The 23567-nt window shown below is 41.2% G+C and overlaps 2 protein-coding genes across 4 annotated transcripts; one reads left to right on the top strand and one right to left on the bottom strand.

Moving 5' to 3' along the window:
* The first annotated feature begins 69 nt into the window (after window positions 1-69).
* Window positions 70-18393, top strand: prr36a (proline rich 36a). 2 transcript variants are annotated; one of them, XM_026931663.3, is made up of 6 exons: window positions 70-459; window positions 7942-8644; window positions 8729-8810; window positions 10511-10680; window positions 10848-13445; window positions 15392-18393. In XM_026931663.3, exons 2-6 carry the CDS (start codon window positions 8038-8040, stop codon window positions 16429-16431), a joined length of 4497 nt encoding a protein of 1498 aa, XP_026787464.3. In that variant the 5' UTR covers window positions 70-459; window positions 7942-8037; the 3' UTR covers window positions 16432-18393. The 2 variants fall into 2 exon arrangements, with proteins under 2 accessions (XP_026787464.3, XP_026787465.3); XM_026931664.3 differs by lacking the exon at window positions 70-459 and adding an exon at window positions 2346-2418.
* Window positions 18382-23126, bottom strand: c26h19orf67 (chromosome 26 C19orf67 homolog). Of its 2 annotated transcripts, none has more exons than XM_026931665.3 (7): window positions 22815-23126; window positions 22533-22710; window positions 21686-21830; window positions 21070-21170; window positions 19767-20027; window positions 19119-19277; window positions 18382-18757 (listed from the first exon to the last, which is right to left on the bottom strand). In XM_026931665.3, the coding sequence occupies exons 1-7, from the start codon at window positions 22903-22905 to the stop codon at window positions 18613-18615; spliced, it is 1080 nt and encodes a 359-aa protein (XP_026787466.1). In that variant the 5' UTR covers window positions 22906-23126; the 3' UTR covers window positions 18382-18612. The 2 variants fall into 2 exon arrangements, with proteins under 2 accessions (XP_026787466.1, XP_026787468.1); XM_026931667.3 differs by having other exon boundaries at window positions 19163-19277.
* Between the last annotated feature and the right edge of the window lie 441 nt (window positions 23127-23567).

Genomic DNA, 23567 nt, shown 5'->3' with positions numbered 1-23567 from the left:
CGTGGTTATCCGGCGCGGCTAATTTGCATAAGCAAACGCGAGCCAGGGAGGGGCGCTAGTTTATAAATGAGGACACTGGGGTAGCTCCGGGAAATCGGGGGGTTTGTAGTCTGATCCTGGCTTCTGCGTGTGTTTAGGCTCGAAAACAACACGGGGCAGAAAATGTTTAGCCTTTAAATCCTTTGTTTGCATCAGTGTGGCCTGTGTGTATATATAGGCTAAATATATATATATATCATCAGAGCTAACAGCAACAGAGCGCGCGCTACACAAGGTAACAGACGCGTTAGAATTTTCGCGCTTTCCGCGTGCGCTCCTTTGACGTGTGAGGAGGAGAAGGAGGCCTACAGTGAGTCAAAAAAAACCCTTTAAACCTCACGTTTGTTCTTTAAACACGCCGGGTTGGGGCTGTGCACTGTGTTTCTCAGCCTAGCTGCGTGGGAACGAGTTCATCTGAAGGTAGGATTCAAATGCGTTTTAACTGTGGTTTTTTGTTTTTCTTTTTTGCTCGCGCATGTTAATTAGAGATGCCTAAACGGAGCTGCTGACGCGTTCTGTAGTCTACTTTCCTTATTTTTGTGTTTGCATTCATTAAAACCGCCTGGCTTCACGTTGTGCATTCGTTTTCTGTCGAAATCTCATTTTGCTTGTATAAATAACCTCGTGGAGGCTATTCACAGCTGTTATAGTCACGTCTAGCGCTAGAAATCGTAGTCAAATAACCCAGTGGTAATCTTGAAAGCCAAATATTTTGTGGCCAGACGTCTTTCATGCCCCTATAGCCAAACAGCCATTGCTGAAACGCAGACCTTAAAGTAACAGGTTTTTTAAATGTAGCCATCGTCTGATTCAGACGTCGTCATTCACTGTTAATTGTATAAAATGTGATTTTTCTGTGTAAGTAATGCTAAATTAATCATACCCGCACGCGATAATTCGTTATTATTCTCTATAGGGTGTTGTTGAAGGAAAATTAACCCGTGAGTATATCGGTATTGTGTGAGCATGGGCGTTTGGGTCAGGTGTCTCCATTTAAATCGCCTTTGTCGGTAGATCAAGCTGAAGTTGTGTCGTAAGCACATCAAATTGCTCAAAGAACACAAATTGGATCCGGATAAAATGTCATCTGATCCCGTATCGCTTACCGGACACATTTACTAACTGGCACATCAAATCGATACAGTGTAATAGATGCTGATTGATTGTAAACATCCAGTCAAAGGCTGGTGGTTGCACAACGAGGTGTTCACCAAATACACGTTTGCCTCCTTGATTTCCCTGATTTAAGGAATATCAGAGGTTCCTTCAGGTCTGCAGATAAAATGTTTTTTCTTTATCACCAAATCCCAATCACACTGTGTGTTTACATCCCCAAAATCCACATGGTGTGTCAGTAGAGGGTTAAGTTCATGACCCATGTTTGCTTTGAATGGTGGTGTGAGTTTTGCACTCAGGGAATGGAGGAGAACTTTAACCCTGTTGCCCAATGACAGCTGCAGGGCTTCTGGTCCGGTTTACGTTTCCTGGACTCATTTGCAAGCCATTATATTAACAAATGGGCCATTTAGAGGTGACAACTGCCCTATTCTGCTTGTGTGAACATGTCGTCGTATATCCATTACTGTAGTTTAGGATTCAATGTGCCTGATTTGGTTCAGAGTTTTGCCATGTATCTCTTTCTATGAAGTTAGCTGGATGATTTAGAGGAATACGTCCTAGTCCCATCTATGAATGGATTCATTTTACAGATTGAGCTCGATTTATTAATGTTTGCCTGACACATTCATAAAAGCATTCCTCAAAAATCTTAAATTTTAACACATTTCACTGTACTGATTGTGAAAAACCCATTATATGAGTTTCTAGTAAATAGGTTTTTAACTATCTTCAGTGAAATGTGTTAAATTTTAAGACGACAGTATCCAATAGGGTTAAACAACTTTCCTTTCTGCTCCTTTATGAAACGCCCACCATGGAGTTATAGAATGGAGCCAGAAATTTCTAGAAGTTGTTGCTCAAACCATTCTAGCAGTTGGTGAAGGCAGTACTGTTCTGGTCTCAGCTTCAGATGCTCCACCCATGTCATATGGAGCATCTGATACATTTTGTACTCCTTTTTGGTCAAACCTTCCAAATGATTAAGGCTGCAGTCAGACTGATTCTTTGCACTTGTGTGTGCTGGTTTCCAGTGGCTGTAATACTGAGCTTTTCTGAGCAAGATGTTAGCAGAAAGTAAATGAAAATCTTGTTTCTAACGTACCCACTTCAACTCAGGAAGGGCTGTTAATTAACTGATTAGTTGAATCAGGTGTGTTAGAGCAGGGAAAATGCTAAAATGTGCAGCACAGGGCGGGGTGGGAACCTGTGGGTTGCAGGTCTGTATTTTGTCTTCTGCTATGTCAAATTGCCTCTTTCTATGTAAGTAGATGGTGCTTGGACATGTTTATTTACAAAACACGCCAGAGTTTAGCAAAGCTGGGCTTTTGATGGTGGTAGCTTCCTGTCTTTCTTGTGATTTATGGTGTCCACTTTCTCTTGCGTGCCCAGCATGTGGCAAACCTTAGGCTCAGCTGTCTCAGGTTATTTTAGACACCTGTTTTAGTAAGGGCCTTAACTCAACATTGTTTCCAACATTGTCACTAGGCAGGCTATAAGTAAAGTGCTGTTTCAGGGTCAGGTTTACTTTGGAGTGTGATTCTCGTGAGTAGGGCAGGTTCAGATTCCTGCTGCATCTGTTTGTATATCCAGTCCTTTGGCTTTGATGGTGGTCTTCAGCATTGCATGTAGTGAGCGAATGATTTCATCATTTTTTTGTGTCCATGCTTTAAAGTTTCACATTCCATGTTTCTGTGGTGTGTTTCTGTGGTCTGGTGAAGCAAATGCAACATTTTGTCACAGTGGTTTTGTTTTGGCTGAATGGCCCATGGGAAATGTGAGTAACTCAGTAATTATGACAGGGAAAATATTGGTTTACAGCAGCCTCAAGCTGTCATGGGATCGTTCTTGTTTGGTTGAAACTTGAGTGATGACATCTGTGGTGTGGCAGTGTTTGCAGAAGCTGTCCCCTTTTATAATGATCCTGGAGCAACCTGCCCAACCCAGATTGTCACCATAATTATTGTGAGGAATGTGTCAAGGGAAAAGGGGATACTGCATCAATGTTGAAATGTTTGCACCAGTACTTTTTTTATTGTGTAGTTTGTATGAATATTCTCATGGAGGGCTAGGGCTTAGGGCTAAGCTTTTACTAAGAAGTTGGGTGCAATTCTCTTTGAATGCCAACGACTTTGCAAATGGCTCAAGAGTTTAATGTTGGCAATGGAGCGTTTCAGTTTAGTAATGAACAGTGTGCTGTGACTATTGCAATACTTTGAAATAAGTTCATTAGTTGTCAACAGTGGCTTAGCAACTGACTGACTCGCATCCTGCTCTAAATATATTGTTTGGCATATACGCAGCTGGTCTCATTTTAATCCATTTAGACACGACTCTTATCCATTACTAAACTCTGCTGTCTGCTGAATCCATGCTGCATCATGCCAAGTGACTCAATCTGTGTTTACCGTCTGCACCATTCTCTCTGTTTGACTCTCTACCAGTGTAAATGATCTCAGTGTAAGAGTGAGTGTGGAAAAAGGGGTGTGCCTGCCACCTGACATTATCTCTCTGTTGTGGTGATTTACCAAATGCTTCTGTCCAGCTCCTTCCCAACCCCCCTGCTAGTTTGGCACTTTCTTGTTTAACCCTGACAATGCACACATACACACCCCATATTGAGCTCTGCAGTGTCATTTTACAACATTTGAACACTAGGCACCCATGCATGGCCAATACTAATCCAGCTGGATGAGAGCGATACTGTCTGCTACCTCAGGGCTTTCCTGTTACTATGCCATCATGAGCAGTTAACCCTCTCAGGGTACTCTCAGGCCTCTTCATTTTCTCATCATACATTTAACTGACAACTGCACCAGACACAAGGTTGTGAATAAACACCCACTGAAAAATAAGAGATTTCTGTGGTTATGACTTGGTAATGGGGGTGGGTATATTCTGGGTGCAGTCTTGATGCTCGATCGAAGGACCTTTTCTCTGCTGATTAAACCGCTTTTTTTTGAGCTAATAAGCTGCTATAGGCCACAAGTATGAGGAAATTGCTGGAGGGGTTACAAGTTGTGTGTGTGTGTGTGTGTGCATTAACCACTGGAAACAGTTTTATTGATGAAAGATTGCAGCAGCTGAGAGAAAAAAGGCTGAATCTGAACAGAAATGCTCTGTTTTAATCCGTGTATTTAGAAATCCATCATAATCAAGGATGTGACACTGAAATGGGTGACTTGTATGTTGATACTACCGAACAGTCTGACACTATCTACCCAATCTTAGTTCAGTGTTTCATTAGTATACACACAATCCTTCATGACTCTCACTTAAATTCACCCCTTCCACTGATATTTTACACCTTGTATCCTATTACCATCATACTAGAAGAAAATCAACACCCGTTACTAACTGCAATATAGTTGATGTTTAGTGTAACTGAAAGGCCACACGAGATTCAAATCACTGTGCAGTGGCCTCGTCCTACTTGGCATGCTGACGCAATTCATGGCCCAAGTAAGACGTCTTGCGAATGGGCAAACTGCCAGTGCTCTCACTGGTAGTCGGGACATTGACATAAGTAGTATGGTGGGAAAGAGAGGAGGATGAGGAGTATGAAAGCTATAAAGGAGAAACAATATTGCAGCTTTGTGTGCACCGACGGCATGGTGAGAGTGTAGCCTTTTAAGGTTAGATGATGTGGGCTGTGTATTCTCTTCCTCTTCTCTCAGATGACCCTCTCGTTGCCTGTTTGCCCTCCAACTGTGAGAAGTGGTAACAGTTATTGGTTTATATATGCCACATACATGGTTATGCTGCTGGAAATCATGCTTTGGTTTTTAAAAAAGCTTTTGAAACTGTCAGGTTTTGTAAGATGCAACCATTTTTTTTTCTCCAGCCTTCAACTGGGAGAGTTGTTTTTATACAACTCTCCCTTTCCTTCACTGAAAATGAAAAAAAAAAAGGGGGGGGGCGGATTTGGTCATCATGCTGGCTCTTGTGTCAAGAATGCAGGATGTGGCCAGCTTGCAGCTGCACAGGAACACATCACACACTAGCTCATTTTGGGAGAGCTGTTAAGTTGTAGTTTTATGAGCATTTCTAACATTATATAAAAATGCAAATACCATCTTTTGACTGCTGACCACCCAAATATGCATGTGGTTGTCCAGCTACCATAACCCCACTCTTCCCTATCACGCCCTTTATTAGACCTGCATGTCCTGCAGTTCAAGCATGTCCTCTGCCCAGAGCCTTACTAGATACTGTACTACTTCAATAAAAGCCTGCCATCACACAAATGGTAAGCTTCCTGTAAACACTCCTTTCCCTGTACAGCTTTAATGCTTCCTGCATGCTCATTAAGTGGGCCATATTTAATAGTTATGCACTAATAAACAGACAGAGGCAGAACACTAGCCAGCATAGAATATGCTGACCAGGAATGATGAATGGATGAAGGGGGGGAGGGACTGGGCATGTTCATGTTTCCTGGTCTAGACAGTAATCTGGGTTTATCTCTTCTGTGAGTGAGACAGAACAGAGGTGAATGGGGTTGTCTGATCTGGCCAGCCCCCACCCTCAAGTCATATTTTTTAAGAGGTGCTTAGCATGAAAGATCAAATTAGTCTAACAGTCTGTCTTGCTTAAGTCCAAGACTGCTGATTTATCCAGTCAAACCAAGTCTCTCACACACCAGATCTAATCCTCCTGTCTTTTTAAGATGGATAAAGTGAGAGAAAGTACTGACTAAGAGAGGGGGGTGGGATTATGAATGAAAAACAACCTGCTGTCTTCCAGCTAAGAGTGCCCTTCTCAGAGGGGTGGGTGTAGAGCTATGGAGAGAAAACTGAAAGAATGGTGTCATAATTAGGAAAGAATGGTTTAAAATGCTATTACTTTTCCGCCTATGGGTTCTGAAAGCTGATGTCCTGTTCTCTACTTGAATGAGAGCAAGGAATGGGCTGTTCTTACAGATGTTTGTGTGAGTTGGACAGCAAGAAATGCAGTAATGTTACCAGTGAAACCTGTTGTTCAGGATGTATGGTTCATGTGATCTTGTCTCCAGTCTTGACCATGACCATCTTCAGAGAATTTCTCACATGTGTATAAATGTTGGCCTTTTTAAAACATTTTAATGCTCCAAAACACTGAACAAAATTAGAAACACAGAAATGCTTTACCTGGCAAGCCAGGTTGGATAACCGCAACAATGGTTGGTTTCAAAGGACCATAAACCAAACGTACAATTATTATTTTTGAGTAATAAACATGGTTCTGTAAGGCAGTGGTAATTTTCAGTGAGGAAGTTAATATGTAGGTGGATTACAGTTTTGTGAGAGCTATGTGTTTGTGTGTAACTGTTGCCCCATTTGTGGTACTGTCGATAAGGACCTCTCTAAAAGCTATTTTTTTCTGGCGATTTCTCTAAACTAAACCTTCTAAACCAGGGTTATTTTAGGATGGGAAAATGCCAGTGTGTGTACTATATAGGGTGGGTTCATTAAAAATAGTATTATATTTGTTTGTCAATATTCAGCAGTAGTGTATGTTATTTAACAGATGTATTGAATAATTTGGGAGGTTTTATGTAGGCCCAGAAAGGTGTATGTCGCAATATAGACATGCTTGTATTTAATTACCATTGTTCCACAGTTAATCACTTTGTCTCCTCCATGCCTTACAGATTATACAGATGGCTGCACCCGTACAATGTATGACGATTTTGCTTTCCATAGTTCAACATTTGCTCATGCACTTTAATTTTATCCTTTTGTCGGTTCCTTCTGTCCAGTAATACCGAGTACAAATTGAATTTCACTGTTTCCATCGTTCTTGTATTACATCCCCCACCTTCCCCAGCACACACCCACACATTTTATTTACCATCTCGCTTGCTGGTCAAGCCAGTTTTTGAACCTACACAATAGCTCTGTTGCCCAGGCCATCTGCTTGTGGGGAACGGGTCTTGTATTTAAAAAAAAAAAAAAAAAGAGGAGGGGGGGGGGGGAGGCACGGCACGGCACAGAGGAGTGGAGATTTAGAGAAAGAAAAGCCATGGCTTAAAGGGCAGCACTGCTAAAGAAGAGTAGAGAGAGGTCAGTGGGTTCACTGGTGTGCTTTTCTTTGCAGGGTTTCTCCCCTCCGCTTTAACTTTTATTCCCTGATTTTGGTTGGGCTCACAACTCTCATTTGTATTTGTCTCGGAACAGCACATGGTTATACAGGGTCAATTAACACTATGGTAAGACATGTAGAAAGGAACTGAACAAATTAAGGAGTACAGTAGTCAAGAGTAAGGGTTGCACAGTTTTGACAATAAAAATTTTTTTTATTTATTTTGGTGTCTTTATCAGGTTTGGTAGAATACCATGTATTTTTCTTTAGAGCCTTGAAGCATGAAGCAGCATTCCTAAAATGTACAACTTGATTTTTTTTTTTGGCTTCACTGTGAGGTTGTTCAACAAGACTCAAATATTTGGTCACTCAACACTTATTACCAAATTCAAACCACCTCATACAAAAATTGTGCATTCTCTGTTATTTGTAGTATTCCATGTAATTATAAGTCACATGAAAATGGATCCAAATTGAAAGAAGGAATGTAAGAGAACTGGTGAATTAAATGAGGCAGTGCTGAGGTTTTAAAACAAGAATCTTACTGAACTTTGGGAAATATTGCAACATCTCTTGCATTACTTATTTTACTTGGATTTGTTGTATATTTAAAAAAATTATTAACTTGTATTCATATTCATTATTTTCCTGTTTCTGTTGCTTCAAACTGTTTATAATGACATTAATTTTCTTTTCTATTTTTTTACTTTCTTTAAAAATAAGTTGGCCATCCAACAGCTGATCCTGGGTTAAGTGTGTACAGCACTGAATCCAGACTGACAACTGGAGCATACAAATAACTGCCAGGCAACGGCTGAGATGAAACCTGATGGGGTTGCTACAACTCCGGCTGAGCCAACAGATGATGTGGTGGAGCCTGTTCCTGAAGCAGCTGCCACTGAGGAGCAGGTCCAACAAGACTCGAGCCCATCATCTCCACAGCCTAATAAGCCTGAAAATGAAGGTGAGCAAGAAGGAGCAAATTCAACACTGCCTCCTCCTGCGAAAGAGGTCAATGGGAAATTCTCAAAACCTAAGGACAAAACTAAAGCCCCAATGAAGACCAAGCCAGCAAGCACTAAAGCAACAATCACAACAGGTGCTGCATCTCGCCCTACTACCACTCAAAGCCAAGTGGCCAATGGTGTTATGAAGACCGCTTCAAATGGTGCAAGCAAGAAACCTATGAGTATGACCTCAGAGATCAAGAAAAATGCCCCTGTTGGAGCATCCACTCAAGTCAAGAAAGTGCCCACTGCTCCAAGGATGCAGGTGAAGGCAGCTGAACAAAAAGCTGTTACGTCTGCCAGGCCAGTATCCTCCACAAGTAGTGGGACAAGAAAAACAGTAGCAGCATCCTCGTCAACACTGAGCAAAAAGCCAGTCACAGGAGGCAGCAATGCTGTAGTCAAACCCAAGACCACAGGTACAGCTCAACATAACTACACTGCACCAATTCTGTCTTATTTCTAACAGTTTTGTTCAACCCATCTATCCATCTCTTCTGTAGCACCAAGGCCTGCTACTGCACCTGCTGCCAAAGCCAGTGTTTCAGCTGCCCCCAATGCTGCCCCTATTCCCAAGACAGCCAGGTAAACCCAACTGTGATGTAGTTAGTCGGAGTGTTAATTTTAAGCCTTGATTTAAATGATAATTTTGGATGCTACTGAATGAGCAAATCCACATAGAGACCACATAGGAGAGAATTGTTGGGCATTTTGCATTGGCTTCAATGCAAAAATGGCTGGGGGAGAAGCACAGTTCTGGGCCTTCATGCAGTGGAGGGGGGGAGCCTCTGTTTTGTGGCTAATTCTATTTTTTGATGTGCAGAGAAAATCCCTTAAGTTTCCTTCACACAGACTCTCTCAATTTATTGTGTCACCATTTCTGTTTACATAAAATAGTGAATCATCACTGTAGAAACTGCTTACTTCCTCCCTATTGCCATGCTTTATTGGATCACAAATCCAGCACACCCATATAACCACAAGTAACATAAGTGTACACATGAAGCCCATTTAGTTCATTTTATCTTCAGAGTACTTGGGAGCTGTCTTCTGCAGCTGACCATTCTACTGTGTGCACATGTGAAGTGTGTGTGGACATGCAGCAGCATCTTGTGCTACACTTTTGGTTAAATGGTTTCCTGAAGGGTTCTTTGGATGGTGAAGAGTTTTTAACTTCCTGAACAGATTCAGACTCCTCTGACAGTGAAATACTTTCTAGGGTTCCACATAGAACATTTAGGGAATCCTAAACTACTTCTAAAAAATACTGTATTCTGTATTAGTACAGTTTGAATTTGTTCATGCCATCTAAGATTACGCACTGAGAGAGCCTTCATCGCCAACAAACTTCATTTTCAGAGCCATAAGGAAATCTACAGCATACAAGTGAATTTTTGTTTTATGTGGTCAATTTTGTTCATGGTTTTGAAAAAACAAAGTTTCACAAGACCTCCAGCCTATGTCATAACATGAAAGTTTAAATGGTCAAATTTGTAGTAATGCTGACAGAGTTGGGGTTATTAGGGGATAAGACTATTCTGCATTTGAGTCTTTTTCTGCAGATCAGAAGCTGTTTATTGCTCTCCATTAGTTTGCTTTTAATTGAGTTTTGTTGACATTTTATGTTTCTCAAATGCAGTAATTGGTTGATGTATAGCAGTCCGTTAAGTAGTAGTGCTGCTTCATTCAATTTTAGCCGCCACGACTTTTTTTTTTTTCCCCCCCTTCCCCCAATGCCTATAGTTCCCCCTCCACCAGATTAATTTGTTTCATTCCCTCCTTATGTTCATACATCATACCGTCCATTTCTCTTTTCTTTAACCTTTGATGACTCAGTCGGTCATCTCTATGCCTTCAGATTGATGTAATCTACTGGAAAGGTCTGAGTCTTTTGTCCTCATTGCAGAACAATTGGCCATTGTGACAGAATTATTTGTGGGGGAGAACACAGTCCAAGCATTTGGGGCTTAGGCATTTAAACATGTTATGCACCATGAACATATGAGTGTGAACATATAGGAGTGTTTTTATTTATTTATTTATTTTAAAAGGCACTGCTTTCAAGGGCTACTGTCTTTTGATGTTTTTGTTGTTTACTGCTATGGGGAAAAAGACTTAAAGTTTTTCAGTGTCTTTTTTTTGATCTGCCATTTAATACCATTTGTACAGACATTTATTTTTGTTTTTCAATGTTATTCCAGACAATGGGAGCTTTCTGCTCCCTCTTTCAATGTTAATAAAATTTTAATGTTTCAAATTATCTAGCATTGTTTTTTGTGCTTTAGGCCTACTGTAGCAACTGCTTCTCGTCCTACCACTTCCTCAGCGCCAGTTAGACTAACAACCACTGCTAGTAAATCTTCAGCCTTAAGAACAACTGTCTCTGCTCCCTCTGCTGCCCACTCTGCATCATCACAGCCTTCCAAGGTCTCCACTACCATAGCAGCTAAAAAAGGTAGATAAAACATGGTAAAACATTTAATAGGCTTGTTTTTTTTCCCCACTATAGATTGCTTATTGAGACTACACTTCTTGAATACTTACTGTTGTTCTGTGTATAGGCTTTTTACTCTTTCAATGCTCTTGGTGATAACCATTCAAATGGCATCCTCTGCATTCCAGATATAAAAACCACCACCAGTGCAGTGGCCAGAAAACCGTTAGCCTCTACCACCACACGCTCTACAGCTACAAAGGCCTCCAAACCTGAACCCCCCAAACCTGTTACAGCTGCCAAACGATTACCTACAGACACTAAAACATCTCAACCAAAAATGGATGAAACTAGGCAAGTACCAACACGGAAGGTCCCTCCAAGTCCCCGAAACACTTCCTCACGCACTGCTTCAGGCAAAATGGCTACAGAGTTTGGTAACCACAAGCAGGGAGTAAGTAGTAACCTAGTCTCTGTGAAGCGTCAAACAGCCAAACCAACGCAATCTGTTTTGCCATTAGTCATCAAAGGAAAGCCTTTAGAAGAACAGTCATCAGAGTCTGTGGAACCCTCTGCAATTTTGGAAACAACTGCCTCTGTAACAAGTGCAGCCATAGCACCTGTAGAATCTGTGGTAGAAGCACAAACTCCTTCAGTAGAGCTAGCACAGCCTGATCAACAGACCAGTGCACTTGTGGAAGGTCAGGGAGAAGGAGTGCAATTACCTGCCTCAGAGCCTACAAATGTGGACATTGTTTCCACCAAAGAGACAACAGATGCTGACCCATTAGCTATACAGTCAGTAGCTGATGTGCCTGTACTTTTAATGTCTAATCCTCCACCTGTTGTACCAGAATCTGAAAAAAATCATGACTACACTGCGACCATACCACCAATGGCACAAGAGATGACAGAGCAAGAATCTGTAACTGCTTCACCATGTGAGGTCCCCGCTAAGGACTTGGAGATTGTTGAGAAGCAAGAGCAAATAATTCGCAATCTTGATGATGAAGAGGAAGAGGAGAGGGAGGGCAGTCAGCAGGTGTCTCTGTCTGACATGAGTGGTACACAGCCTACTGAAGAGTCCAGGCCTGGTTCAGCTGGTCTGGCTGGTTCAGTATGGCGAGCAGGAGGCCTGCCCTCAGAATTTGACTCTGAGGATGTAAGCTGCAGCCAGCAGGGGGCCTCAGAGCTTAGTGCTCCTGGTGTTTTAGAGGGCACTGAAAGTATGGATGATCTAGGTGAGGCTAGCCTAAAAGGTGCTGATGGTGAAGGTGCATCAGCTGGCTCTCCAGACTTTGAGAAGTTCCCTGATATTCTGGTCAATGAAGATGATGATAATGATGACGACGATGATGATGATGACGAAGATCGTGTTGATGATATGGAAGTAGGATCAGAAATGACAGAAGACCCACACAGGCAGTGCAATGATAATGAGGATGAAGACGATGATGTGGAGATGGCAAGTGAGGGTGTTACGGAGAGTGGCCTTGAAAGTTATGGAAATGCAGATGAAGATGACTTGGCAGAAGACTACAGATTGGACAACTTGAACCGTATGCAGCCTTCATCCATTGTTCCTACTGCCCTTTCTGCAGCAAATCCTTTTGCTGATGCCTGGATGCAGTCACTACAACCAGATCCTACCCTTGACTCCAGTCCTTCTTCCAACCCTTGGCAAACATACTCAGAATTGCCTAACCAACCTGCCGCTCAAGCCTGTCTGGATATTGGAAATGCCAAAACAGATCTATCCTCAACTCAGCCTCCAGCTCTTACGGATCCTGTTCCAAGCTCACCTCAGCCTTCTTCAGAGCCTGCTGCAGAGATGGATATGGGCATCAAACCAGGCTTGGCATCCCATTCCCAACGCATTTCTCAGTCTAGCACTTTGCTTGGCACAGAACTAGCCATCCATACTTGCAGTGATGCAAGCACACCTGAGGAGCTAAAAGACTACAGTATAAGCCCTGGACTAGAGAACCAAAAACAGCCCTTACCAGCTAGCCCAATTCCTGTTGCTTTGCCAGACATCATGCAGGATTTAGGTATCTGTAGATCTGATCGTGCAGGATCTGAACATGAAGAGGAAGAACCTGAGACTCTGCCTGCAGATGACATGTTGGCTGGTCTGTCAACGGTGACAACTTCTGCACCATCCTCCCATTCTTCTGCCACAGGGGATGAGGCTAGTGACACAGAAGGGGACATGCAGATCAGTGACCCTACTGAACCTGGTTCCACTGGAAACGAATGCTTTGATAGCACCCAAGTTGTCCACAGCATGTCAGCCTTGGTGGAGGAATGTGAGGAGGCCTGTGTTGAGATGGAGGGAGGTGGTGGTAGTGACACGCCGCAGTCTGCCACTTCAGCTGCCTCCTATGGTTTTGAGTGCACCACCTCTAATTCTAATGCCCAATCTACCACAGAGAGCTGTATCAAAAGCCCAGGCATTTTTTCTCTCGAAAATGAAGAGCAGCTTCCGGATGAGGCCAAAGACCCATCACTTATTAAGGAGCTGAACCTTTCACCTGCCTGTGCTCCTGCAGATGTTGACCTCCTTGACCAGCAAGGGGAGCTTCCGGTGAACTCAGAGCAGCAGTACATGCTTTGTGAGAAGGTCACTGAGGAGTTGCCAGAGCCTTGCTCACTAGGAGGCACTGTCCCCACTGAGACAGGCTTGGATAGCGCTTCCTCCTCGGAGCACCAACAAGACTTGGATCTTAACGCACCACATCCCTACTACTCCACAATATGCGAAAAGACTGATAGCTTCTTGACAGGTAATGTATAGACTACAGTTTGCCAATGCACCTTTCAGTGTTCCTTGCTGTCTGTCAGGGTCTTCCCAGGTTTGTCTTAATGCCAAAAAAGGAAGATTTTAAGGGGGAAAGAACAGGCTGATCATTCAAATGGTAGTGCCATACCCTAACGCTATTAATAGTACGCTATCAGTATATGGCTTAAAAGTCCTGTATGTGCAATAACTACTACTACTAATTACAATTAGAAAAACTATTTTGTTTCTCTCTTTTTAAAAGTGAGTTGCCTTGGACTGGCATGAATTGTGGAGTTCACAGAACATGCCAAAATGAATTATTCAAGACAAAAGAACTGTGGGATGAGCTTGGCATTTGTGTGTGTTTATCATGACATTTTTAATGCATATACTAATTGTTTTTGTATTTTGTTACTCTTCTCATTGAGTTTGTAAGTCTTCCTTCTTGACTTTTACTCCTGTCTCCCTCTCCACACACATGCCTTGTTTTTCCTTTGCACTATTGGGTTTGCTTAACCCTTACCCTTGTTGTTAAAATATATATTTTTCCTTTTGAGTACTTACTGTCCTAGCTTTAAATAAAGTTTAGACATTTAACACGGAACTTTTCTTTCAGTATATTTTTTTAAATTGATGAAGGGTGATGGTGATGAATTGCACTGATATTAAAGCGGATGTTTACCTGAAATGAAAATGAACATTGTTTATTGAGCAGAATCACGGTACACTAGCTATAATCCTTACAATGGATTGAATTAATTCCCCACCCCATATTTATTTTGTAGTTGTTACATACATGTTTATAATATATACATACTATAAGCCTTTATGATCATTTTACTTACTATGATGGTTAACTGTTTTTTTTTTTTTTTTTTTTTTTTATAAATACATCTACATACATGCAAATACCAACCTAGAAAACAACGTTCGTATTTTTACACTGTTACACAATTTTTATTCTTGTTCATTTCTGAAAGTGGCATGTCATGTTCTATGATGGCAGCCTTACCACCCTTTACATACATAGACCACAAAAATACACGCGTAACTCTCAAATTGTTACATTTATTGAAAACTGGGGTTAGGACTTTGCGCTCCTATTCCAGTCTGCTTCCACTATTTTGGTGTACCCCTCCCTGCCTCTTTTTTCCACCTACCCTGACTACTACTTGAATCCCACCACCCAGAAGGAAGGAGAAAGCACGAGATCTACGAGGCTTCTGGATCTCATTCTTTACCAAGGTGCTTAGTTGTCCTTTCCCTCTTTTGACCCTTTTAAATGCCTTCATCTCCATGTGGTTTGGTTCTTCTGCTGTTCATCTGATGCACCACTCGGGGCTGACCAAATGCTATGCTTTGACCACCAACCAAAGTTCAGTTCTGTCAGATGAGCTTCTTTAATGGAGGAGACACACTGACTTGCAGAAGGAATCAGTCTTTCCACTTGCTGCTCACTGATCTTGCTGTTCACTAGGGTTGTTGCTTGAGGCATGCTTGTGTGTTTGTGGTGTCCACGTGTGCTCCTAATATTACTATTTGCACATATTGCTACCTTTTGGTACTATGCATGGTGCTTGCATGTTTTCATCCAGTTGCCTTATTTGAGAGTGTCTAGGGTTTTTTTTTTTTTTTTTTTTTTTTTTTTCTTTTTTTTAAATATAAAACACAAGCTTTATTTTTTTTTTCTCCTCACAATAGTCTGTGGTTACTGCATATACAGGGCGTGGCCGCTTTCACTGCACAAAATCTCACCAAATATTATTCTGATGACTGTTTATACTGAATGTGCCCTGCTTTCTGTAGTCCTCCACTACCAACTCTTTATTTTTTCCATCTGTCATTTACTGCTTAATATTTTACTTCTACTTGGTACTGTACTATCTTATCCCACTAATTTTTTTTTTTCTTTTCCTTAATACCAACTTGGACTATTTGCTGTGTCTACAGGAAGTGACATCTGTGCTCAGCAGCAAGGAAAGATACCCACAGTCCACACAGCAAGGCCACCCAAGCATCATTCTGGACTACGTGTGGATCATGTGACACGTCTGCCTACTGATCTTCCCCCCAGAATGCCAAATGCCGGGTGCAGCGCTCAACTCCGTCAGCTAGAACGTCATCAGCAGCAGCTTGAGGAGATTGAACAGCGGAGGGAGCAACAGAACCTAAGGGCTGAGAAACAAATGGAGGAAGGAGAGGGAGAGAAAAAGGAGGAGAAAAACCAAGGTGAGGGAGAGCTTGAACAGAAGACCTGGGAGGAGAAAGAGAGGGAGTTGGAGGAAGAGAGGAGGGATCTGCTCCACCTGCAAATTCAGCAGCAGCAGCAGGAGCTGAAGCAGAGGCAGCAGATCATGCAGTGGCAACAAGAGCTGGAACAACAGCAACAACAAAGTAAACACCAAAACAGCCACCAGAAGAATTTAACTACAGTTCTTCTGTCACCTTCTGGGCTTTGCACTATTTATGAGGCACTAGAGTCCAGTGATGCAGAAGAAGATTTTGAAGACAAAATGGAATCGAAAGAAATGGTGCTGAAAGTAAAGGTAGAAAATGAATGCTCCCCCAAAGAGAGAAGTAGCATCCCAGAGGCAGGCTCCAGTTCAGATAACCCAGATTCTACTAATCCCATTCAGTACCATGAAGGGCTAACTCACTCTCTGGCCTTGGATAGCCCTCCTCTTTTTGGATCCAGCTCTCCCCAGCAGCCTTCTCCTCTGGAGCTTGACTGGAGCAAGAAAGCAGACATTGTCCAGCAGCTGATTAACCAGACATTATTATTAAATGGGGACAACTGCTCCCCACTTTTGCTCCTTCCTGGTGGGGCTGCTGGGACACTGAGCCCACTTGAGATGAGCCTGTGGCCCAGCCTGCCCCCACTTACTCCACCTTCTGCCACAGTGACTTCTGTTAGCAGCTTCTCAGCTGAGATTTCTGGCAGTTCTCCACAAGGGGAGTGGACAGTAGTGGAGCTAGAGACTCATCATTAAGGCCTACTGTTGGGGTAAGCAAACTAAAAAATAACAACTACAGCTGTAGGATGTAGAGGGTAGGAATGAGAAGCATCTACAGGATTCCGTTTTTACGTTGCGAGCAGCAATTTCTGAAAGTGAATTTTTCAGAACCATAAATTTCGTAACACTCAACGCTATTCATGTGAAAACTGTCAGTGTTGTTCACAATGATGCTGTAATTTTCTCCTGTGTACACTCTCCCCATGTCTCCACCTAATTCTACTGGATAGCCAGAAATAGACTGCACTGACGCGCTAACAGTTTATTATGGTAATTCATTTTGTACTTGCCCGCCTCTGCTAGACCGCCATGCCATATCACACCAGCTCTCTGAGTCAGCGAGCCATTTACTTGATCGGATTATTGCAAGTATCTGGCAGTCTTTCCTTTATCATGTAGCTGGGTAGAACAGAGTAGAAGGCACTTCTTGCCTTGTTTGCAGACAATGTTCTTGATGGCTTGCATGCAAGTAAGATTGCACTATTAAGCATGGAAGTTAATTGAAATGATTTAGAATTAACTAATAATGTTGGCAATAAGTTCTAAAGCATTAATGTGATTAGCCAAGATTCATTTTCTCTGTTAATTTAAGTTTTAACTGATGCTGTATTTTAAGTAAAGTAAAGGAATAGTCTTGAGGTTGATACCAGCTAACTGGTCAAATTATGAAGGAATGAAAGGCATCAGCAATACATAGGAAGACATAAGGCATTTTTAGTATATTGATGCTAATGGGGAAAGTCGTTTACAGGAAATTGAGCTATCGGATGAAATGTTAAGGACTTAATCAAGATGAATACTCTGAGACTAGAAACATTGGTATCATTATACAGTAATTCCACTAAAATGGAAAGGGGGGGAGCGGCGTTATGGTGCTACTAATATTTCTGGAATGCAGTTTTGATTATGGTAAATATTGATGAGCACAATTTGATACAAAAACCTGGTTGTATCATCTTGAACTGTTCTGATGCAGTGATGGACCAAACCCTTAACGGTAGGCAACACTGTCGAAAGCCATATTTAATCTCTCTTTGTGCCTCATTAATATTTGAGATCAGGACCGTCATTTTAGGTTGTGTGAATGGATTTTGCCATCTTGTGTATTATTCTACACTGTGACTGACGGGAAATGTACATGTCAAATTCTATAAAAGGTCTTGTAATGTTTCATGTTATATGGCCCCTTTCTTGTGAAATGTCATTCCTGTATGTTGTAATTGTCCCCCTGTAACTGTAATTGTCCTTAAAGCTCAAAAGGATTTGGTTAAATTTAAGGGTGCAGATGGAATGTTGTAGCCCTTGACACTGCATGCTCAATCCAAATGGGTCACAACTGTGTGTAGATGCCCATAAAAGTAGATTTAAAGTCTTGTTTTCAGTAAGTATAGGTATTTGTAGAAATGTCTTTTTACATTTTGTCTGTGTATTGAGATTTTTTAAAAATTTATATTCAAGATTCCACTAATAGTTTAGTCACTGAACACTGAAATCAGGGAATTAAGTCTCCAAGTATATTCAGACTAGTACTACTGTTGCTGTCATGACAAAAGTTCATGTCTTGATGCCAGCATTGATCAGGAATAGTGTATGCCAGACATGCTGGACTTGTTTGTTTAATAATTCACTGTAAATATAACAATCAGGGATTAATGAAAAACAAAGGGATCAGAATTATTAGAGTTAAATCCAAAAACTCATATGAACTGTGATAACATTCTGCACAACAAATGGAAATGTAATTATTAGTTTTGTTCTGTACTACTTTGTGTATATTTTTGTAATTTATTTTAAAATGAAGGAATGTATTTTTATATTTAGTTTGTAGATGTTATCAAAACCATGGCAGCTCAACTTATTTTTCAGACTGTGTATGTTACTCTTTGTCTGTTTCATTGCTGAAAGAAAAAAATAAAACTGGACTGGTAGATGGTAAAATGGCGTCTGTTGTCTTTTCAGCAGTGGCAAGTGTAATGTATAAAACACTGTCTCAAAATACTATACGAAAACATACAATAGAAGATATAAAACAAATGTGAACACTTGAGTTTAAAAACAAATGAAAGTCCAGCAAAACGAAAATGGATTCTTACTGAACTTGTAAGAATGATGTTGTCACTCCTGGTTGGCTGGCATCCTCTTCTTGCTGTGTCGGTCTTAAGTGATGGGGTGTGTGATGCTCTGATCAGCCTGAGACAGCAGCAGCCCCAGCAGACAGTCTGTGGCAATGCAGGACGATGGCTCCTCCTCCCCCAGATACACCAGCGGCTTGTACTGACCCTGAGGAATCGTGCACAATACCCTACACAGTGTATCACAAAGTATCACAGTGAGGCCAATTTTTCCACCTGTGCTATATGTTCACACAGTAAACTCCACATAAATTTGAATAAAATTTATAAATTATACAAGGTCATTTCAGAGTCAGACTAAGGTCTATATCTGATTATTATGGACAGCTTAGCACACTGTGAGCCTAAAAATCCATCACGCTAATTCTCCACAGCACTACAACGCTGCTTTGTGAATGTGGCCCAAGAACCTTAACCCTGAATTGTTAGATATGCACAAATGACCCACTGTATGAGGAGAGTTTCAGAATTAGTCATGAATTCCCCTGTTGTCCTTATAAAGAGATGGTTTTTGTGTGGAGAGCCTGTTACCAGTCATTGATGTCTTCAGTGTCTGGGTCTGGATATATCCGTACCCACTTGCCTACAGACCACATCCTCAATACTGCTTCCTCCCCTGGCCTTCTATCTGTCTGTTCTCTCAGTGCCTCTCCCTCCACTAAGTGGACGTCCTCATAGCAGAGGAAGTAACTACAACAGGACAGAAGGCACTAGTGAAAAGGAATTTCCTATAATCATATACTACGCCACATTATTGCAAATTGAGCTTGTTTTTCTGTCCAGTAGATGTTATGGAACACAGCTGTGATACTTTTAACACTATTTTTACTTTGAATATTCAAGAACACCATCTTATATTTGTTTTGCTTATAGTAAAACAGAAGTGTTTTGTTCAGCCTAATCTGTCTTTCCGATCTACAGAATATGTGCAATTATCACTGACAAGAATTTTGCTAGTCTGAAAAAGAAAGAGCTGAATAATTAGATAATCAAAGCCTTTTTTCATATTCCTTGTGTGAAAGAGCTGCCCACTATAAACAACTAATGGATTTTAGAGCCTGTATACGGCATGTTTTGAAACACTTCTTTACAGTGTACTTCTGAAAAACACTATTTCCTGTGTCATTAAATAGAAAACACTTCGGTAAGGCAATTTTATCCTCTTGCAGCCTCACTCACTACTCTGTACTGTAGCCTTCCATCCCTCTCTCTTTCTTTGTCTCCTGTTCTCCTTCCATCTTTTGTGTCACTTCTGTCCTGTTGTCATTCTTTTCCTCTTCTACTCCTTCCTCTGTCCCGAACTTTCGCTCCACGTTCCAGCGCATGCGTTTGTACAGTCTGTTACTGGTCAAGGCCAGGAAGGGGGTAGGTTGACAGTAACGGAAGATTGACAGCTTGATGTTATCCACCTGACATTGGCCAATGTAGAAATGAGAGACACTGAGAGAGAAATGAAAAGAAAATAAAACCTATAAGCTAAGAACAATAAAGGCCCAGATCCCAGTTTGCAAAGAGACCTTTTTTTCCCCATGTCTCATAGCAATCAAAAACAATTAAAGGTGCAGTCTGCAAAGTATAAAAATGTCATTAGACCCATAATAATAAAATACTATTAAAGCTACCATAATTTCTAATATTGCCATGTGGTTTTCAGGCTTCTGTTTATAATATTCTGGCTTCGAAATTAGTTCCACCTTCAGTCTGAGACAAAGCTGCTCAATCATGCTGCATTCGACTTACCTCAGAAGTGGGAAGTCGGAGCTCGCAGTTATGTAATTTTTACCACCGTGATGTACATTTTACCTGCTCCAAACAATGAACTGTATAGTCAGTGTTATAGACTTAACAAGCAAATCTGTCTGTATGTTGATGGATCCAAAACAAATACTAGTATATACAGAATAAGACATTTAAAGGTAAGAATTGCAACATTGTTTACTGCTGATGCTGTGAGCAGCCATACTGATTTAAGGTCACTTGATGAACTCAATGTTGAGGAGACCATTCCTAGTAGTTAGGGGAAGATGACCACTAGGGAGCAGTGTCATCTGAACCAACCCAGAATTTACAGAATTGAGACACTAAGAAAGAGCTTTTTTTAAAGTAATGTGAACCCAGAAACATCACAAACTGCACCTTTAAATGATCACACAGCTAACAGATAATTATTCATAATGTTGGAGGAAAACAGCAGAGAAAAAAAATCTTAGTAAAGTGAATACATTGCTATATGGAAACCATAATAAGTATATTATGAGCACAAACATCAAAGGATCCTTTTTGCAAAGTCAAATTGCTAAATTTTTACTAATGTATCATTAGTATCAACATCAGAGAACAAGGACAGACCTTAAGAACTTACAGGTAGCGTTAACTAATGCTGTGTAAACAAAAGTGGAATTTTTTTCTAACAAGGTTATCAACATTGTCAACATAATCGCAACTTATACTGACAACTAAACAGAAAGGGACGATGTCTTACCACATCGGGTCAGTCTCAGCCAGAGAAAGGTAACCGTAAGAAGCATATGTTAATACCAGCTGCTCCAGCCGACTGCACAGTTGCTGAGAGAACTGCAACAGCTGCGGTTAATGACAGGCGAGAGACGGTGAAAGTTTCATCTGGAGATACACGAATAAAGCATCTCGAAACAACATTGCTGTACTTTACAGTGGCTGGATTCAGTGTGAGCAAGGAAAAAACAAGGACCTCTGCAATCACCATGGACTCCTTAATATGTATAGTCAACTCAAAATTATTGGCACCCTAAGTAAGGTTATAAATACTGTCTTAATGTCCTTGCTCTGTATTTACCAGTATCATCATTTTAACAGAAGATGCAATGCTGTTATTCTGGCAAAGTACTAAATCCCGAGCTAATAACTGTGATATGTGGTTTGGATAGGGTTTTTTCTTAGGATAATTGTATTTCAGTTAAAGGTTAGACTTCTCTCATATTTTCACTAAGCTATTTCACCACAGACATTTTTTCCCACAACCCTGTCAATAATTCAGGAGCTGACTGTATGTATCAGTTCTTCACTTTAGATAGAAACAGTTCTTGGAAGCGCATTCTTTCTGTCTGATGTGATCTTACCCGGGTGCGTATGTACAGGGGCAGTGGAGATTGGCCAGGTGAAGTGTTGCGGGCGGTAGACTCCAAGTAGTTGAAATATGGCTGACATGTCTTCAGGAATGTTGGCACCACACGAGTGAAACCCTCATTCTGGGCATTATCTTCGCTACAAAGACCATGCAAAGGAGTTGCTTTTTGGTTTGCTACGTAAATTGGCGATAACAGAATACTGCACACGCTTTGAAAAAAGGTTACATTCAGAACTCCTAAGAGATCTGTGGTTAGTCCCACTGGGGTAAACATTAAAGGTTCTATGCAGAACCCTGTAACAGGAAGCTAAAAAAACATTTCGTTATTCAAAGAACCATCCAGTAGCACTTAAAAAAAATTTCAAAATCTAAGCTCTTTTCACTGCCTCTATAGCACATGTGTAAACAGCTCCAGGGTCTCTCTGGTTTGATCCTGAGCTTGGGTTACTGTTTGTATGGAGTTTCACATGTTCTCCCCATGTCTGTGTGGGGTTCCTCTGGGTTCTACAGTTTCCTCCCACCTCCCAACAAACCAGCAGGTGAACTGAGTATGCTAAATTGACTTTAGGTGTGAGTATGTGTGTATGAATGTGTGTGATGCCCTGTAATAAACTGGCGTCCCATCCAGGGTTAATTCATTTCTCTCACACAGTGTTTCCGGGATAGGCTCCGGATCCACCGCTTCCCTGACCAGAATCAAGCAGTTAGTGAAGATGAATGAAATTAATGTGATAATGCCTTGAGGCATGTGGAACATTATATAAAAAGGGATTTCAAGCTTTTACAGGCAAATGTCTTTAAATATGAGTGAATTAAATACACGTTTTCTTTCACTGCACCTGTAGACGAGGCGGTTCTGAAACTCGTCTGCCTTGCGGAGAAGATACTGAAGTTGTTCTTCTATGGGGTATAATTTATTATCCATTAATTTCAGATCAGTGGAAAATGGACAAGAAGCAAGCTGCGCCTCCATGCAGTTCGCTTCTTCACCGACAGAGGGCGCCATCGCACTGCAGTCTGAAATGAAACACACCAAACGGGTTAAATTACATTACATTAAAATAAAATCGAGTTTGTGGTAGTGAATAAGTGAGAAAACTTTAATTTCTCCTTGGTCTTACCGGCTTCTTTTTGTATTTCCTCGGTGTTATAAGTCTCAATAAATGACAATTTCTCTACCAGCTCCTCACGCGCGAGCTCAATCTCCGCCATTTCTAACTGACAAGGCTAATATGTTAGCCGGTTAGCTAACACATCCACGGCCTTGAAAGAAGAGAAAAAGAAAATATAAGTACTTGGATAGGTTCAAGTAAAAAAAACGTTCAGGAGTGAATGTTAATCTGTCCGTTAATATGGAACAATGTAACTGTTTAAAGCTGAAATGCTGATAAAGTGCGGTATTAGCCGCCTCACAGCTAAAGCTCCTCAGCGGCCGTCAGTGGTCACGTGATCTACATGGCTTCAAGTGATTATGGTAAACACAAGTTTCCGACCCAGAAATTTAAGAAACAATTTGTACACCCAAGTTTATGCATTGTTACTGACCTTTACTCTTTCATCATGGTAGAGGACTGTCTCCGTGGCAGGTGGAAGATAATCCTTTATTTTTATATCGAGAGATTTCTTAGATATTAGATGCACTGGGTAAACTTTTACAGAATGAACATGTTAGGATTGTTAGGAAACGTTAAGAAACCAAAAAATAGACCAGGTTATCTAAATAGCTATGCTTTGTGGTGCACTTGTATTACAGATACAAGATACAGAAGCATGTGAAGGAAGCAAGAGCACAGGAGTTGATGGAGATTGAAGATTAAAGATTAGTACTCCACAGTTTGTTTGAAATGGGAATCCAACATCAGCTAGACAACTGT

This window comes from Pangasianodon hypophthalmus, chromosome 26 (assembly GCF_027358585.1).
Source record: "Pangasianodon hypophthalmus isolate fPanHyp1 chromosome 26, fPanHyp1.pri, whole genome shotgun sequence".
NCBI classification, from domain to species: Eukaryota; Metazoa; Chordata; class Actinopteri; order Siluriformes; family Pangasiidae; genus Pangasianodon; species Pangasianodon hypophthalmus.
The sequence above is the reverse complement of the archived record's forward strand: the minus strand, read 5'-3'. Positions and strand labels throughout refer to the sequence as shown.

Excerpts from the sequence above, each read along its gene's own strand:
- prr36a (XM_026931663.3), top strand. The coding sequence starts at position 8,038 with ATGAAACCTGATGGGGTTGCTACAACTCCGGCTGAGCCAACAGATGAT. Across the intron at positions 8,811-10,510 it reads CCTATTCCCAAGACAGCCAG|GCCTACTGTAGCAACTGCTT; the intron begins GTAAACCCAACT and ends TTTGTGCTTTAG. Across the intron at positions 13,446-15,391 it reads GACTGATAGCTTCTTGACAG|GAAGTGACATCTGTGCTCAG; the intron begins GTAATGTATAGA and ends CTGTGTCTACAG.
- c26h19orf67 (XM_026931665.3), bottom strand. The coding sequence starts at position 22,905 with ATGGCGGAGATTGAGCTCGCGCGTGAGGAGCTGGTAGAGAAATTGTCA. Across the intron at positions 20,028-21,069 it reads GCTGAGACTGACCCGATGTG|TGTCTCTCATTTCTACATTG; the intron begins GTAAGACATCGT and ends TTTCTCTCTCAG. Across the intron at positions 19,278-19,766 it reads GAAGGCTACAGTACAGAGTA|TTACTTCCTCTGCTATGAGG; the intron begins GTGAGTGAGGCT and ends GTCCTGTTGTAG.